This window comes from Silene latifolia, chromosome 9 (assembly GCF_048544455.1).
Source record: "Silene latifolia isolate original U9 population chromosome 9, ASM4854445v1, whole genome shotgun sequence".
In the NCBI taxonomy this organism is placed as follows: domain Eukaryota; kingdom Viridiplantae; phylum Streptophyta; class Magnoliopsida; order Caryophyllales; family Caryophyllaceae; genus Silene; species Silene latifolia.
In genome coordinates, this window is record NC_133534.1 from 100,556,388 (window position 1) to 100,572,991 (window position 16,604).

Sequence of the window (16,604 nt, forward strand, 5' to 3'; positions counted from 1 at the left end):
GTGTCCACTATCATTCCAACTTCAATAACATTGCTTTCTTCATGCCTATCTCCATGATTGATTATTCAACGTCTTGCTTTTTTTGTATATATTGTATCCTTGTGCGCCTTTTTTTTGTGTTGGTTGATTTCTCAAACCTTCTTCTTTCTTCAATTCTTCTGACAACCAAAACAAAACATTCGACAATTACTAGATAAACCATATGCGAAAGTCGGCGGTCCATTATTAATGATAATTTCACAGTAACAATATTACAGTAACATCATTACAGTAACATCATTGCGAGTTTATGACAATGTTAAACCATCATATTTAATTGAAAAAAATCACATAACATCAAATATACAATGTTGTAAGGATATTTTAAGTTCAATTATGTCATGCAGTTTTAATGTTACTGTAACGCTATTACAGTAACAGGTTTCGTTGATTTTTTTACGAAAACTAATTGAATCCTCACATTTACCGCAATTTGACGAAAACAAATCCAGGTATGAATTTAATAATGTGAAAACCTTAATTTTTTTTTACAAACATTTATAACACAAATAATAAACGGTAAATAATATAAAATGGTTTTTGAGACTTAACCAAGAGAGAATGTAGAGAGAGAAAGCTCTTAAAAAAATCTGTAAAACCTCAATCAATTTAGGGATTTGTGACAATGGCAAAAGCAAAAAAACCTGCATTAAATACATCAAAAATTAATAAAAAAATTACTGAGTCTCGTACTAATAATACTACTTCGTCTCCATTAAATAAGGAGACTGATCTTTCGAGTTCTGCTGAAGATGCTGCTCAGAGTAATGGAACAAGTGCTAGGGTTTTGGAGTTCACTGTGGAAACTCTAGAACCTTACGATTTGGATGAGGAATTTGATGATGCACCGGAGGATACTTTTGAAGAGGGTCATGATGACGTCCCAGAACCAGATCCGGAGGTTAATCCTGAAAATGAACAGGCTTGGACTAAGGTTTCTCGGAATTCTCCTAAGGTAATTGCACCTCCTCTGCTTAAACTTACGGTAGATGATGTTAAGGATGAGATAAAATTTTGGTCTACTTCTGTATTTGGGTATGTAGTTGGTGCAAATCCTCCCTGGAATGTCCTTGAGGGTTTTATTAAGAGAATGTGGAAGGAGGAAGACTATGACAAGGTTTCTTTTATGCCGAATGGGATTTTTTTGGTGAGATTTAAGACTAAGGCAATCCAGCAACGGGTTCTGCAGCATGGGTTTGTTATGTTTGATAACAAGCCTGTTGTGATAAAAGAATGGACTGTGGGTACTGCTCTTGTGAAACAAAAAATGGAATATCTACCAATTTGGGTTAAACTGATGGGACTTGACCTTAAATTCTGGGGTAAGGACTGTTTGAACAAAATTGGAGGATTGATAGGAAAAGTGATAAGGAGAGATGAAGCCACAGAAAAGAAGAATTTCTTGGGTTATGCTCGACTAATGATAGAGGTGAAAGTGAATCAAAGATACCCTGAATCAATTAATTTTTTGGATGAGGAAGGGGTGGAAAAGAAAATTAGGCTGGAGTATGATTGGCTTCCTATTACTTGCAATACTTGTAATGGTATAGGGCATGCTACTGGTCAATGTAGGAAGAAAGAAGCAACAAAACAAGGTCCTAAGGTCAATCAGGTTTGGCGTAAGAAAGAAACTGCTACACAGCCTGTAGTTACTCCTTCTGTTGGTGTCATTGGGGATAGGAGAGTGTTAACTCCTGGTCAGCATGTATCTTATCTGAGCAGACAGGAAACACACCCTCCTGTTATTACCCCAGAGGGGCATTCTTATCTGGAAGCTGTAACACAGTCTTTGAAGAAAAGTCTGACTGGCAATAAGGAGGTGGGAATGGATACAGGTCAAACTAGCAGTAATGGGTAGTGTTGGATTTTGGAATATAAGAGGACTTAATAGAGTGAATAAGCAGATGGATATAAGACGATTCCTGCATATGAATAAATTAGATGTGTTTGGTCTAATAGAAACTAGGGTCAAGAGCAATAATTGGTTGAAAGTTAGTAATAATATTTGTAATAATTGGGCTATTTGCACGAATCATCAAAGTCACAAAGGAGGGAGGATCTGGATGTTATGGAACCCTACGGCCTATCAAGTGGATATTCAGCATATTACTTCTCAAACTATTCATGCAAGGTTAACTGATAGAATCAGACAAAGAGAATTTTGGATTACTTTTGTCTATGGTCTTAATAAGGCTGCTGATAGGAAGGAATTATGGACTAGTCTGAAATCATACCAGCAGCAGATTACTGGAGCTTGGTTAATTGGAGGAGATTTCAACAATGTTTTACTACCTAATGAGAGAATAGGGTCTCAGATTACTGCTGCTGAGATTAAACCATTTCAGGACTGTGTGCACTATTGTGGTGTGGAGGATATTAAAGCTGTGGGATCATTCTTTACTTGGACGAACAAGCAAGAAGCATCACAAAGGGTGTATAGCAGAATTGATAGAGTTATGATCAATGATGAGTGGATTAACTTGTTTCCAGAATCTTTTGCAAACTTTCTTCCTGAAGGTTTGTATGATCATTGTCCATGTATTGTACAACTTGATGAGGTAACTAGACAGAGGAACATTCCTTTCAGATATTTTAATATGTGGGCAAAGGCGCCTGATTTTATGAGTATTATTAATAAGCATTGGGGTACTGGTATCTATGGGACTCCTATGTACACTGTGGTGAAGAGAGTGAAAGCAATGAAGGGTGACCTGAAGAAGCTTAATAGGGATAACTTTCATGATATTGAGAAAAATGCTCATATTATGGTTATGTCTCTTCATTCAATTCAAAATGACTTAAGGAAGCATCCTCAGAATGTATCACTTATTGAAGCTGAAAGGAAAGCTGCTGAGGGATATAGGCAGTTAGAGGAGGCTAGACACTCATTCTTATTGCAAAAGTCTAAAGCTCAGTGGTTGGAAGAGGGAGATGATAACACAGCTTATTTTCATTCTGTGATTAAAAAAAGAAGAGCTGCCAATAAGGTTGTGCAAATAGAGGATTCTGATGGTAAGGTTCTGACACAGGTTCAGGATATCAATGAGGCCTTTGAACAATTTTATAAGAAACTTCTGGGGACGAGCAACAGTGTGAAGCATGTACATATTCCTACAGTCAGAAAAGGGAATGTGATAAATGCAGATCATATAGCTTTGTTAAACAAGCCTGTCACTGGAGAAGAGATAAAAATGGCTATCTTCTCTATTCCAAGTACCAAATCTCCTGGACCAGATGGGTTTAGCTCTCAATTTTTTAAAGACACTTGGGCAGTAACAGGAAAGGATGTTATAACAGCAGTTCAGGACTTCTTCCAGTCTGGGAAACTTTTGAAACAAATAAATAGCACTACTCTCACTCTCATTCCCAAGACTGAATTCCCTACAAATGTGAGTCAGTTCAGACCTATAGCTTGCTGTAATACACTTTATAAGTGTATAGCTAAGGTTTTGTGTAACAGATTGAGCCTTGTCTTGCCTGACATTATAAGTCCCAACCAGAGTGCGTTTATTAAGGATAGGGATATTGTGGAGAATATACTTATCTGCCAAGATCTTACCAAGCTCTATAATAGGAAGGTTTGTTCTCCCAGAGTGCTCATGAAGCTAGACCTGCAAAAAGCTTATGACTCTATAGAATGGTCGTTTTTGAAAGAAATGCTTATAGCTCTGAAATTCCCAAGTCATTTTGTTAACCTCCTGATGGAATGTGTTACTACTCCTCAGTTCTCTCTATCTTTGAATGGAGAGTTCTTTGGATTTTTCCAAGGCAAAAGAGGTCTAAGACAGGGTGACCCTCTGTCTCCTCTTTTATTCACAATTTGTTTGGAATATTTGTCAAGGATCTTGAATAGATTGACTGAGTTGGATAGTTTTCATCATCATCCACTTTGTAGGAAGCTGAACCTTACTCACCTTTGCTTTGCGGATGATCTCTTAGTTTTTTTGTAGAGGGGACTGGGATTCCATGATAGCTGTGATGAGAGCTATTTCTACCTTTACTGCTGCTTCAGGATTGCATATGAACAAAATGAAATCAAATGTGTATGGCAATGGTTTGGAGAGTGGCTTGCTGGAGAAATTTGCTAGTACTACTGGTCTAAAGATAGGTAAACTACCTTTCAAATACCTTGGGGTGCCTATCTCTGCTAAGAAGCTATCTGTACTTGATTGTAACATTTTGGTGGAAAGGATTGTGGATAGAATTAGAGCTCTGGGGGCAAAGAAATTATCTTATGCAGGTAGGCTAGTGTTGATTAAAAGTGTGCTTGGTACTCTTCATAGTTACTGGGCTCGGATATACATCATCCCATCCAGTATTATGGCCAAGATAGAGAGTACTTGCAGGAGTTTCCTATGGAAGGGGGATGCTCACTCACATTCTAATGCTCTAGTGTCCTGGAAGCAAGTCTGTTTGCCAAAAGAACAAGGGGGATTGGGAGTGTGTGATATCAGAAGGTGGAATGTGGCTGCAGTAGGAAAGTATGTCTGGTGGGTGATGGATAAAAAAGATCACCTCTGGGTAAAGTGGGTGCATTGTACCTACTTAAAAAGTGTGCCATGGACTGATTATACACCTTCTCAAAGTAGCAGCTGGGCTTGGAAAAGAATTTGTAGGGTAAAGGATATCCTTCTTTCTGGTTATATACAGCATGACTGGTTAGAAAAAGATGCTCCTTACTCGATTTCTAGTGGTTATGATTGGTTGGGTACTGAAGCAAGTAATGTCCCTTGGTATAAGCATATTTGGATTACTGATGGTATCCCTAAGCATCAATTTATCAGCTGGTTGTATGTTCAACAGCGTCTTCTAACCAAGGATAGGGTTCATAGGCTGTTTCAGAGCAGTGATACAGAGTGTGTTCTGTGTGGTGAGGAGGATGAAAGCCATGATCATTTGTTCTTTCATTGCTCCTACAGTCGAAAATGTTTGCAGCAGGTACAAGACTGGAGTAAGTTGGCAATACACGAGAGGCAAGTTTTGAGCTGGTGGTGGGTGCTCAAGACAAGAATAGGGGGTATTCACCTCTTTGGTAGTGATGGCTTTGGTGTACCATATCTGGTGGGCACGTAATCTTTGTCGTTTTCAGCAGGTGATATGGCGACCAGAGGTGGTTGGAGCACGGATTAAGCAAGAGGTTCAGGCTCGCATTGGGAGTCAGAACAAATCTAGGAAGAAATTGATATGGACTAATCTAAATAGTTGAGTTTTTTTGTTGTCTCAGAATTGTGTTGTAAAGGTGCAATGTGCATTCTTAAAATTGTTGTTGGGTTGATAAACTAGTGTGTAATAGATCATTATTATTAATAGAATTCTTACATTCTACCAAAAAAAAAAAAATAATATAAAATGATGTTATACCACAAAATAATCCATAAAATCGCAAATTAACACATAAATCAATTACAACAAAGCATGAGAAAACGAAAGATTGTTAGTTTCACCATGACATAGCCCTAACGTTTCAGAAATAGTTTGAATACAACATATAATCGACATTAATAGTATGAACAATCAACAATAACAATTTTTAAATTAACTAGAAAGCGTAGAACTAACCTGGAAATCGATTGAAGGTAATCGAACGAAAAATGCGATTTCAGCTGAAAGATCTAAATCGGGGTTTGATTAAGTTGTTTAAATCGATTGAATAGATTCAATCCCGAATTGCTAGAATCATGAATTAACTGAATTGATTGAACTAATAAAATTGCTTATTGCTTGAGTTTCTAAAATTGATGAGATTAATTAAACGTGAATTGTTGAAAATTGGAAACCTAGAATTTGGGGATCTGTAGAAGAAGACGATTTAGAGAGAGATGGGAGGAAGAGAGATAAAGTGATATTGGGTTATGATGCTGTTAGGTTAGATTTTTAAGTTTATATAGTATGAGCTAGGATTAATCTCAGCCATTCATTTGTTTAAAATCGAATGGTTGAGATTAAAATGCTAGACTCACCTAAGATACCTAAACTCACTTGATGCAATTTCTACATATATATATATATATATATATATATATATATATATATATATATATATAGATTCGGGATCCTATGAGAACCATCAAGATAATGAGAACTGTGAGAACCACTCACAGCCCTTAGATCAAACTTATGATTGACGGTGAGATGAACAGTAAAACAAACTTTCTTATTTTGTTAACGACGCACCTGCAAACTCTCAATTGTGATTCATTTTATGAAATTGACTTTCTCTCTCATCTTTCTTTCTCTGTCTTCGACGATCACATCATTCGACGTATTGTAGCTTCTTCTTTCTCCTTCTTTCTCTACATTCGATCATCACAAACATTCCAATCAATTCGACGATCATAATCGGATCCGATAATTCGCGACGAGGTAAACTTTCGATATTGCTGATTAATTTCTACGAAATTAGGATTTCTGTCTTTTTCTCTTTGTAGTTCTTTTATTTGTCGATTAAATTAGATGAATTTAGGTCTTGATCAATGTGTTAAATGATGAATTATGTTTGTGAAATTAGGGATTTAGTGAATTAGATTGGGGAAATTGAGAAATTAGGGTTGGGGAAGCTGAGAAATTACATAAATTTGTTGAAATAATGAAATTAGGGGCTGCATTTCCAGATGTTTCCGTAATTAAACAATAATCAAACCCTAATTTGTCATCTCATTTATTAATTTCATTTTTAACCTGCGAAAATGCTTCATTTTGCTTCGTCGATCATAGAACTTGTCATTAGGCTTCAATTACTGCCACTTTTATTTCGTTTCCATGTCGATGATAACTTGTATGAAGTTATATTCCCGACGGATGAAATAGGAACTGATTATTCTGTCCATGTTAAGCATGTGGTATATTTTAAGGCCATTTCACAATAAGCTTGTTAAATGGCTGATTTAGGTCTAGTTTTTGCTTAAATTATTTACTTGGTATTGTCTTTTGTTTATTAGAAGAAGGTGGTGATTTCAAAGCTTTCTGAGAAGATTCCAAGGTTGAATGCTACATGGTTTTAATAACCAAAGTGTATGTTCCGAATTCAAGTTTCGATGTCGAGCATGATACTGGAATGTACCTAATGCGTCATATGGAGACGTACAATGGGTTAAGCCATGCTATATTAGGAAGCTGCTACGGGATGTAAGTCTCTATTAGTTAAGTCTAAGTTTTAGTTAGTGTTTCTATTTAAGTCTCATGACACTAGCCATGAAGATGCATGGATTTGCCTTGTAGTTTCACGAGTTAGAGTTATATGTGCATCAAACTGCCATTGACATTCATGAATTAGGCTTGTATGTGCATTAAATATGTAGGCTCTAATCTTGATTTCACTTAATTGTTATTATGAAGAGATCTGCTGTGAAACGTTACATTGTGAGGGTTTGCAAACAAATTATGACTTGGAAAGACAACTCTTTGAATAATCAAGTCACGTCTGGAGCAAAAGCCAAGAATGACATTCGGTAATCAGAAAACTTCAACCAACAATGCTACATCATTAGTATATGACGATTCCTAGTTTTTTTTGTTTTTTGAAATCTGCCATGTTTATTTCATATGGTTGGACTCATTCTAGTGTCAATCATATAGATGATTTATTGTTGCAATCAATTCTTACTCAGATCGAAAACGTTCCGTTATTAGTATACTACATTTTATATTCCTGATTTGCAATAACATGGTCGACATCTCATGGAATTGGTTTGACATTTGAATAATTCTTCAGTTTAACCTTAAACTAGCATATTTCCTATGACTGATTCCTGAAATATGCGCAACCTAATTAACTGTCATATTTTGCAGGCTTTCTTTCCTTTTTGCGTGGAAAAATCACATTGGTTAGCGTGTGTTTCTGATTTTAAACGAAAGATGAACTTTGTACTTGACTCAAACCTGCCAAGTGCGCCCTGACGTAAGAGTCAACTGGCTAGCTGAAACGGTATGGCTTTATACCTTACTCCCTCTTTCAATTTACTTGGTGATAAATATGATTTAAAGGTTGGAATATGTTGATGTGGTAAAAAAAAGTTTTTTCTTTTAAAGTTTTCATATAATGTTGATGAGGATGTTTATGAGTCAGAAACCAAATTTAGAAGTGGTATGATAGAGGTCTAAGCAGCTAGTTAAAAATGTAAGTGCAAATTAACTCTGATGAGTTGATGGATGCTTAGATTAACATTTCAATAGAGAATTAATTTGCTTCCAGTTTCTACTCATTGTTATGAATTATGATGGACATATAAAATTGCTGAATATTAGTGAGATACGAGTATTCTTTTTGTTAGTTTGTGTACTATTTGGACGTCACAGGTTGTATATTTGAGTTTTCTGTTTTCCGCCTTACAAGATGATATCCTTCCTTTGCAAGTTTAGGTGTATTAGGTATATTTAGATGTTGCAGCAATCACATGAAGTAGCCTTGTAGATGCATGAAAAAGCAATATATGTGCATCAAACAACCATGTACATGCATGAAATAAGTGTGTAATATGGGCATGAAATAAGATTCTATGTGCATGGAATAAGGTTACATGTGCATTAAAAGGTTCTCTAGTTGCATCTAATTACCGTTTGTTAAGGACATTAATTTTAAGTGAAACTCGTTCCCATCATAAGGGAAAGGGTTTAGGGTCCGCGGAGCTGCCTAATCCAACCCTAATCCATTTTCTGTCCTAAATTTTAGGACACTATTCCCTTAGTTTAATCCCGTCCCCTAAAAAGGGTTCACTCTTCCCTCCGCCCTAAATTTTAGGATACCCATCCCGTGTACATGCATGCAATAAGGTTCTATGTGCATGCAATAAGGTTCTATATGCATGAAATAAGTGCTAAATGGGTATGAAATAAAATTATATGTGCATGAAGTAAGGTTCTATGTGCATGAAATAAGATCATATGTGCATTAAAAAGTTCTTCAGTTGCATCAGTTGGTTATATTATGATACTAATTATTGTTGGTTAAAGACGTTAATTTTATATGGGTATGAAATAAGAATATATGTGCATGAAATAAGGTTCTATGTGCATGAAATAAGATTCTATATACATGAAATAGAGGAAATGACTGTGGAGATGTAAGTGGTACATTGCAGCGAAGATTAAATAGCCCATAATCTAGATATTAGGATAAAGTTTTTTTTCACAAGGATTATGAAAGCTCCTTGCTGTCAAACTCTAATGTACACATACCACAACTTGCATTTTTTATTACTTAGCCACTATACTGCCTGAGAATCAAGAAGGCTATACATGGATCGGGAGACTACTTACTCTCATTCTATAATATGTTTTGATTTATCTCTTTGGAGCAATTGTGTTGCGTATAACTCTTATTTCATCTTTGTTTGTCCTACTTTAAAGGCTATTAGCTCAATGGTAGAGCAATGTGTATATTTTGCACAAAGGTATGGGTTCGAATCCCATATAGCCTATTAAATAAAAAGTGTCATGATTGCAACTTGTCGAGATGCAAACGGTACATTGCAGTGAAGATTAAACAGCCCATAATCATAATTGGGCAATGACGAGCAGGCTATAATTAGACTCGCACGTGCAGCAAGAGCGTCAAGGTTGTAGTGTAATAGCTTTCAGAAGTTCAAAGACTAGCTTATGCATAGAAAGTATGACCATACATTCCGGTCTTTTGGTGATCTCAATGTAAAAGAAACACGGGTACTTCCTAGCCAATGTGGGAGTTGAACCCACGTCTTGTGCATTGCACAATGCTCTTCCATTTGAGCTAATTGGCTTTTGAAATAAGTAAAATGTTAAGTATTCGTAATGTAGAAACAATAATGATGAAGATATCAAAGATAGTATAAACTGATAAGGTAATGTTTCATTAATTTTTTTTTACTGAACCACTATATCACTTTCCTTTGCCTAAGGAAAAAAGTAGAGCTCAAAAAACGATCCCTTGATTTCTTAAAAGTAATTATGTTAGTATGCAAGCATTTGGTTGCAATTAAGTTGACCATAGAATAATTAAACATCTATGAAAAAAGTCTAGTTCATCTCTAGCTGAAGTCTATCATATGCGATTAATCGCGATTTCTGAGATATGCATTTATATTTTGCATCATCAATGTCAGAAGACTACATAAACCTTAATCAATCACCCATAAAGCTAATTTCTTTTCCATAAAAAACACATAAAGCTAAATCCTACCCACTCCCACAGACTGCCAAATAGGAAGTCCACAACAGTTTGCATTGAGTCACCAGCTATATGGTACAAACTTGAACCACTATTTCCAACCAAATCTGATTTTTCCACAAATACGCCAATTGTATTTAGTCAAAGGCTCAAAGTTGCGTAAGTAAGCAAAGTGCCAAAGCTACAAATAAAACTAAATACCTTAGTAAGCAAGCAGTCCTCAAGCAAAATGCAAATGAATTTAACACACAGATACTAAAGTTATGTTCCATAATATACACAGTTTTCGGACAATCCACCCACATATGTTATACAAGCAGAGAGAATCGATTTCTACAATCTTCATCCACTATATTTCAATTCATTGAAACAAATTGCAGCTAAAGTACAACATGAGAACAAAACTACGATAATCGACACTGTTTCTAATCCAAGTCAATTGGAGAAAATCAATGTGGGATTATTGAAATGCCTTCAACAAAGATATCAGTTGTCATTATAACTTAAGCTAAATCATCAAAATCACCACATAAAATGTTTGATTACTCCAGATTCAACAAATAAAATTTAAACCAAAACTAAACTAAAAACTTAAGAATTTGCACACTAAACAACACCCAAAAACAGCTAATAAGTAATAATTGTGCATCAAAGTATCACAGCTAAAACAAAACTAAAATTGAAGAAAGAATAATTCTTGATTAGAGCTAAGTTAAGCAGATCAACAAACCAAAAAAATAAAAAAAATTATAAAACTGGGAAGTAAGATTAAAAGAAGCAGACTATGTTCATGAAATTTAGTCGCTGATTTCACGATTTTAGCCAATTTAGGTAATGTGTATCAATTTCCCCATCCCTAATTTTCAGTTTTAATCTAATTTTGAAACCCTAATTTGACATACATAATTCATTTTTACGACTTTAAAAAAATAATCAAACCCTAAATTAAACTAATTTAATCGACGATCGAAAAATTTAAAAGACATAAATATATAAACCCTAATATTACAAAAAAATTGATCACCAATATCGAAATTTTACCTCGTCGAAGCATCAGGATCCATTGATCGTCAGGTATGGCCGAGTTAATCTCGACGATTGAACGTATAAGGCCGAGTTAGTGATGTCGAAGAGAGAGAAAGAAAGAAGAGAGAGAAAGAAAAAATAGAAAATGAATGAAATCTGAGTGTTTGGAGGTGCGTTGAAGGATTTGGAGTTTGGTTGAGTTAACCTCAGACTTCCGTAATATTATTAGATATAAAGATTGTGAGTGGTTCTCATGGTTCTCATTATTTTGGTGGTTCTCACCGGATCCCGACCCTATATATATATATATATATATATATATATATATATATATATATATATATATAGTCAAGATCCGGTGAGAACGAACATTCGGTGAGAACGGTGAGAACAATTTATAACCATACGATTAAAAGCTATCTAAGGGTCTTTATCAAATCAAAATATGAGTCAAGATTTTCATTGAACACACCGTCATTCCCAAATTCACTCGACATACACCCCTCACCACACTCCCACCACCACAGCTTCACTCTCGGCCAATCGGACCACCGAGCACCACCCGGATATAAGCACCACGCCGACACCATTAAGAACATTTAGCTGCGTTTTACGGCGATAGTTCTATCATTGATGCTGCAATTAAGATCGATTCCGAGAGTTTAGTTCGTTAATATTTCAGTGGGTTTTTGTTTTGATTTGGGGAATTAGGTTAATTGATTGAATTTATTACAACCTCCATTAACTTTATGCTCGAAAAACCTCCGATTCAAGTTCGGAAAACCCGTCGCTCTAAGGTCATCGTCGCAAGAACTCCGGTGATGCAATATCCACCAGACTAATACATGTTTCATTCTGTTTATCAATTTGTTTGCAGGTTGGTGTCGAGAAAGAAGAGCAACATTTGTGCATCGGTTCTTGGCTTTGGTGGTCCGAATCGTGATAATATTGGTCGTACCATCTTGCTTACGTCGGATTTCTTGGTTGTTCGTGTGTCTTAGTAGTGGTGTAATTGAAGGGTGTTCCTGCTCCGGTGGTGGCTGGGATCGAGCTTTCCCGAGGTCTGGGATTACAGCAGCTCGTTGGTTACTTGGTTGTCCTCGTCAAGCAAATAGTGGTCTACAGGTGCAACGACTTTGAAGTAGCTAGTATGGGCGCTGGATTTCGGTACGATATTGAGGAGCATGGGACTGTGGTTATTATGGTCGTTTGGTGTAAGCACTAAGCAGGTTGAGGGACTTGGTTGCTTTCATAAACTAGAACGAGTTCAGGAAGAAACAAAAGAATGGCAAACTTTATTCATTATTGTCACCTACACTATTTGATTATAGTGTACTCCGTATCTATTTTAATGCTGTTCTTTAAGTTATTATATGAAATTCTAATCTTGCTCTATTTATTTCAAATGAAATAAGAACAGGTCAACAATATAGTGATAAAATGCATAATCTATAAGAAGTACTCATGTAATTAGGAGTGTATTTGTTTTTAGATACATTGAAAATATCATTAGATACAATAATTATATTATCAGATAGGTTATTCCTAAGTGAGAAAAAATTATGTCTACGATAGAAAAAAGCGTATCTACATCCTTATGAGGTGTATATAGAATTTCGGTAAAAAGTGTAACTACGATAGAAAAAAGTGTATCTACATTATTAAAAAGCGTATATAGAGTTCAGGTAAAAAGCGTACGTACAATAGTGAAAAGTGTATCTGAGATTTGGTAAATACAAAAAAAAGTATACATGACATATATCTCAATATATCTAGTGCGTTCTCACCGAATGATCGTTCTCACCGGATCCTAGATCTATATATATATATATATATATATATATATATATATATATATAGAGAGAGAGAGAGAGAGAGGCGGGATCTCGTGAGTTGGGTTCCTACAGTGAGTTGTGAGTTTGGAAAATCCCAGCCATTAGATCAAAAGAAACCAAGGGCAGAGATTAGATCTCATTAGTTGTACTTCTTAACACTGCCCACTTCCCAGCCAACAAAAGTGAATCATACTCTAATAATCTAATCACCGTACAACAATGGAGGCTTCGACTTCATCATTCTCCAAGCTCTCTGCTCCTCTTCGCCACCTTATCCTCCGTCAATCCGCCGTCACACTCTCCGGCAAACTCGCCGCCTGTCTTCAATCATCGGTAATTGATTAAGAGAAAATAGATCCTCGTAAGACTAAACAATCGGATCAGAGAATAGAATAATTCATTCATTTACAGCGGTGCTGCTACTGCTACACCACAAATCCACAGAGATTGACATCTAATTTGTAACTTTATGCTTTAATTACTCTTTTACTTCGTCTCCTATATGGAGTTTCATTCAATTTTGATTTCTGTTCAAGAATAAACAAATGATATAAATCTCTATTTTTGATGAGCGCAAGCGACCTTGTTGCGGTTGAGATCAATGTGTTTCCACTTCATCTTGTATATTTCAGGTTTTCGGTAGTATCGATTGTGTCGCATCTGCCATTCCGCTGCCACCGATATTGCTCCCGCCATTGCGGTTGTTAGTTATGGTGCTGGTTATGATGATGATGATGATATGATTGACTTTGATTGATGGTATGTAGTTGCGGATTATCACAATTATACGTGGAATTCAGGTTTCGGTTAACGGAAGCTGGGGACTGGGATATTGGGTCTGTAATTATACGTGGAATCCAGTTTTGGCGTAATTATACGTGGAATCCAGTTTTGGCGTTGATTTCACAGTCATGCTATAATCATTTTTTGCTGAGGCAAATTAGCAAGCTAGTAGCTGAAATAAGAAGCATACAAGCTAGTAGCTGAAATAAGAAGCACACAAGCAAGCACCTCAAAATTAAATGTTGCAGACTTAATTGTTTTTGGAAGAAAAGTTCCCGAGAAAATGGCAGACTGCCAGAATGTTACACTAGAGTTGTAGTACTTACTGATTTTCGAAAAAAAAAGAAGTGGATTTTAAATTTTCATCTATAATAATACTCAAATAACACACGGATAACACTACAATAACACGGAAAAAAAAGAGTAACAAAAATAATCAAAGTAGTAAAAAAATCAAAATGACAACACAATAACAACAGAATAACAGTACAATAACACGTGGTAAAAAAAAAGAAAAAAAATCAAAGTCGTAAAAAAGGATCAAAGTGGCACCAGAATAACATCACAATAACACCAGAATAACAGCACAATAACATGCGGTAAAAAAAAAAGAGTAAAAAAATCAAAGTAGTAAAAAAAATCAAAGTGATACCGGAATTACATCACAATAACAGCAGAATAACAGTAGACTAACAGCACAATAACACGTGGTAAAAAAAAGAAAAAAAAAAATCAAAGTCATAAAAAAAATCAAAGTGACAGCAGAATAACATCACAATAACAGCGGAATAACAGTTGCAGCACAATAACATGTGGTAAAAAAATAAAGAGAAAAAATCAAAGTAGTAAAAAAAATCAAAGTAGTAAATAAATCAAAGTGACGACCTGGCAAAATGGGTCAGACCCGAATGACCCAACCCGAAAAGGCTGACCCGAGACCCGAAAATGACCCGAACTTGCTTGACCCGAATATGACCCGAAACCCGAATTGACCAGACCCGACCCGAACATTGTCTTGACCCAATGTTGACCCGACCCGAGGTGACCCAATCCGAAAAGACCCGACTCATAACTGACCTGATCCCAAATGACTTGAAGTGACCCAAAATGACCCGAAACGACTAGTACTAACTCATATTAATATATCAAAATAAAGTTTCATTGGTTACAATAATCCCTAATTAATGGTTAAATTTGCAAAATAGCATTTCTTAATCAAAATAGTACTCCCTCCTATTCGGAATAACTGTCTCATTTGGACAATGACACGAAAATTAAGGAATGGAGTTAAAATAATGAAAAGTATTGTATATGGGTAAGAATATAGGAGTTAAATAATGAAAAGTATTGAATTTGATGGTTTAGGGGTGGTTGGGGTGGTAAATAAAGAAAAGAGCCAAGGGTAGGAAAGTAAAAAAACATGTCCAAATATGGCAAATGGGACAGTTATATGAATAGACGGAAATGGCAAATGGGACAGTTATTCTGAATAGGAGGGAGTATTAACTTAAGTGCTTAGCCATTAACTCAAAAGCAACCCGACCCAAAATGACCTATACCCGAAAATGACCCGACCCGAAATGACCCGACAACAGGTCACCCGAAATTGACCCGAAACCCGAAAGTGACCCGACCCGACCCAACCCGACCTGAAATATGTGGCAGACCCGAAATGACCCGACCCAAACTGGCCCGACCCGTACCCGACCCGAGTGACCCGTTTTGCCAGGTCTACACCGGAATAACATCACAATAACGGCAGAATAACAACACAATAACACGTGGTAAAAAAAATAGAAAAAAAAATCAAAGTCGTAATAAAAATCAAAGTAACAGCAGAATAACATCACAATAACAGCGGAATAAAGGTAACAGCACAATAACATGTGGTAAAAAAAAGAGGAAAAAAAATCAAAGTAAAAAAAAAGCACAATAACAACATAATAACACGAGGTAAAAAAAATAAGAGTAAAAAAAAAATCTGGTACAAAAAGAAAAAGAAAAAAAGGTAACATAATGAGAAAATTAGAGAAAAACATAAGAGGAAAAAAATCAAAGTTGTAAAAAAAAAAGCATAATAACACGTGGTAAAAAAAAAAAAGAGATAAAAAAAATTAAAGTAAAAAAAAAAAGAGTAGCACTAGAAAAAAGAGAAAATAAGTAAATGACAGTGATTTTATATAACATGTAAGATTAGATCTTGGTCATTCATCTCTAATATAATCTAGTGGCTGAGATTTCCAAGCACAAACTCACAACTCACCATAAGAAACAAAACTCACAAGAACATATATATATATATATATATATATATATATATATATATATATATATATATATATATATTCAATTTGAAGTGTTGTGGATGCGCCACGTGTCAACCCAGCATTAAATACAGGTATTAATTACAGTTGAACATTAAATATAAATATAATAAATGTTGTATAAATTTCAGCAAAATATTAATTATAATTGAATAAATTTTATTACAAAATTACATTAAATAATTACGGTGATTTGATACTGAATTTATTCAAAAATTATTTTGATAAAAATTCTAAAATGTAAATAATTACGTTCATTGCGAAAAATGTTTCAAATTGAATATAATTTTCATTATATTTATTGAAATATTTTTATTTGTAGAGAAGATTAAAATGAGTGTCTCATAATGTTTTACGTTTATGTAAAAAAAGACATTTTGAAAAAGTTATAAAACTTAACTTAAAGAAAACTAGTAAAAGATAAGTTTTTATGTGGAAGTTAAAAAAAAATACATT

General features: G+C 35.1%; 1 protein-coding gene across 1 annotated transcript; it reads left to right on the forward strand.

Annotated features, from left to right (window-relative positions):
- Nucleotides 1-4,005: 4,005 nt before the first annotated feature.
- LOC141601405 (uncharacterized) lies at nucleotides 4,006-5,112 on the forward strand. Its single transcript, XM_074421684.1, has one exon. It carries the CDS (start codon nucleotides 4,006-4,008, stop codon nucleotides 5,110-5,112), a length of 1,107 nt encoding a protein of 368 aa, XP_074277785.1.
- Nucleotides 5,113-16,604: the final 11,492 nt, after the last annotated feature.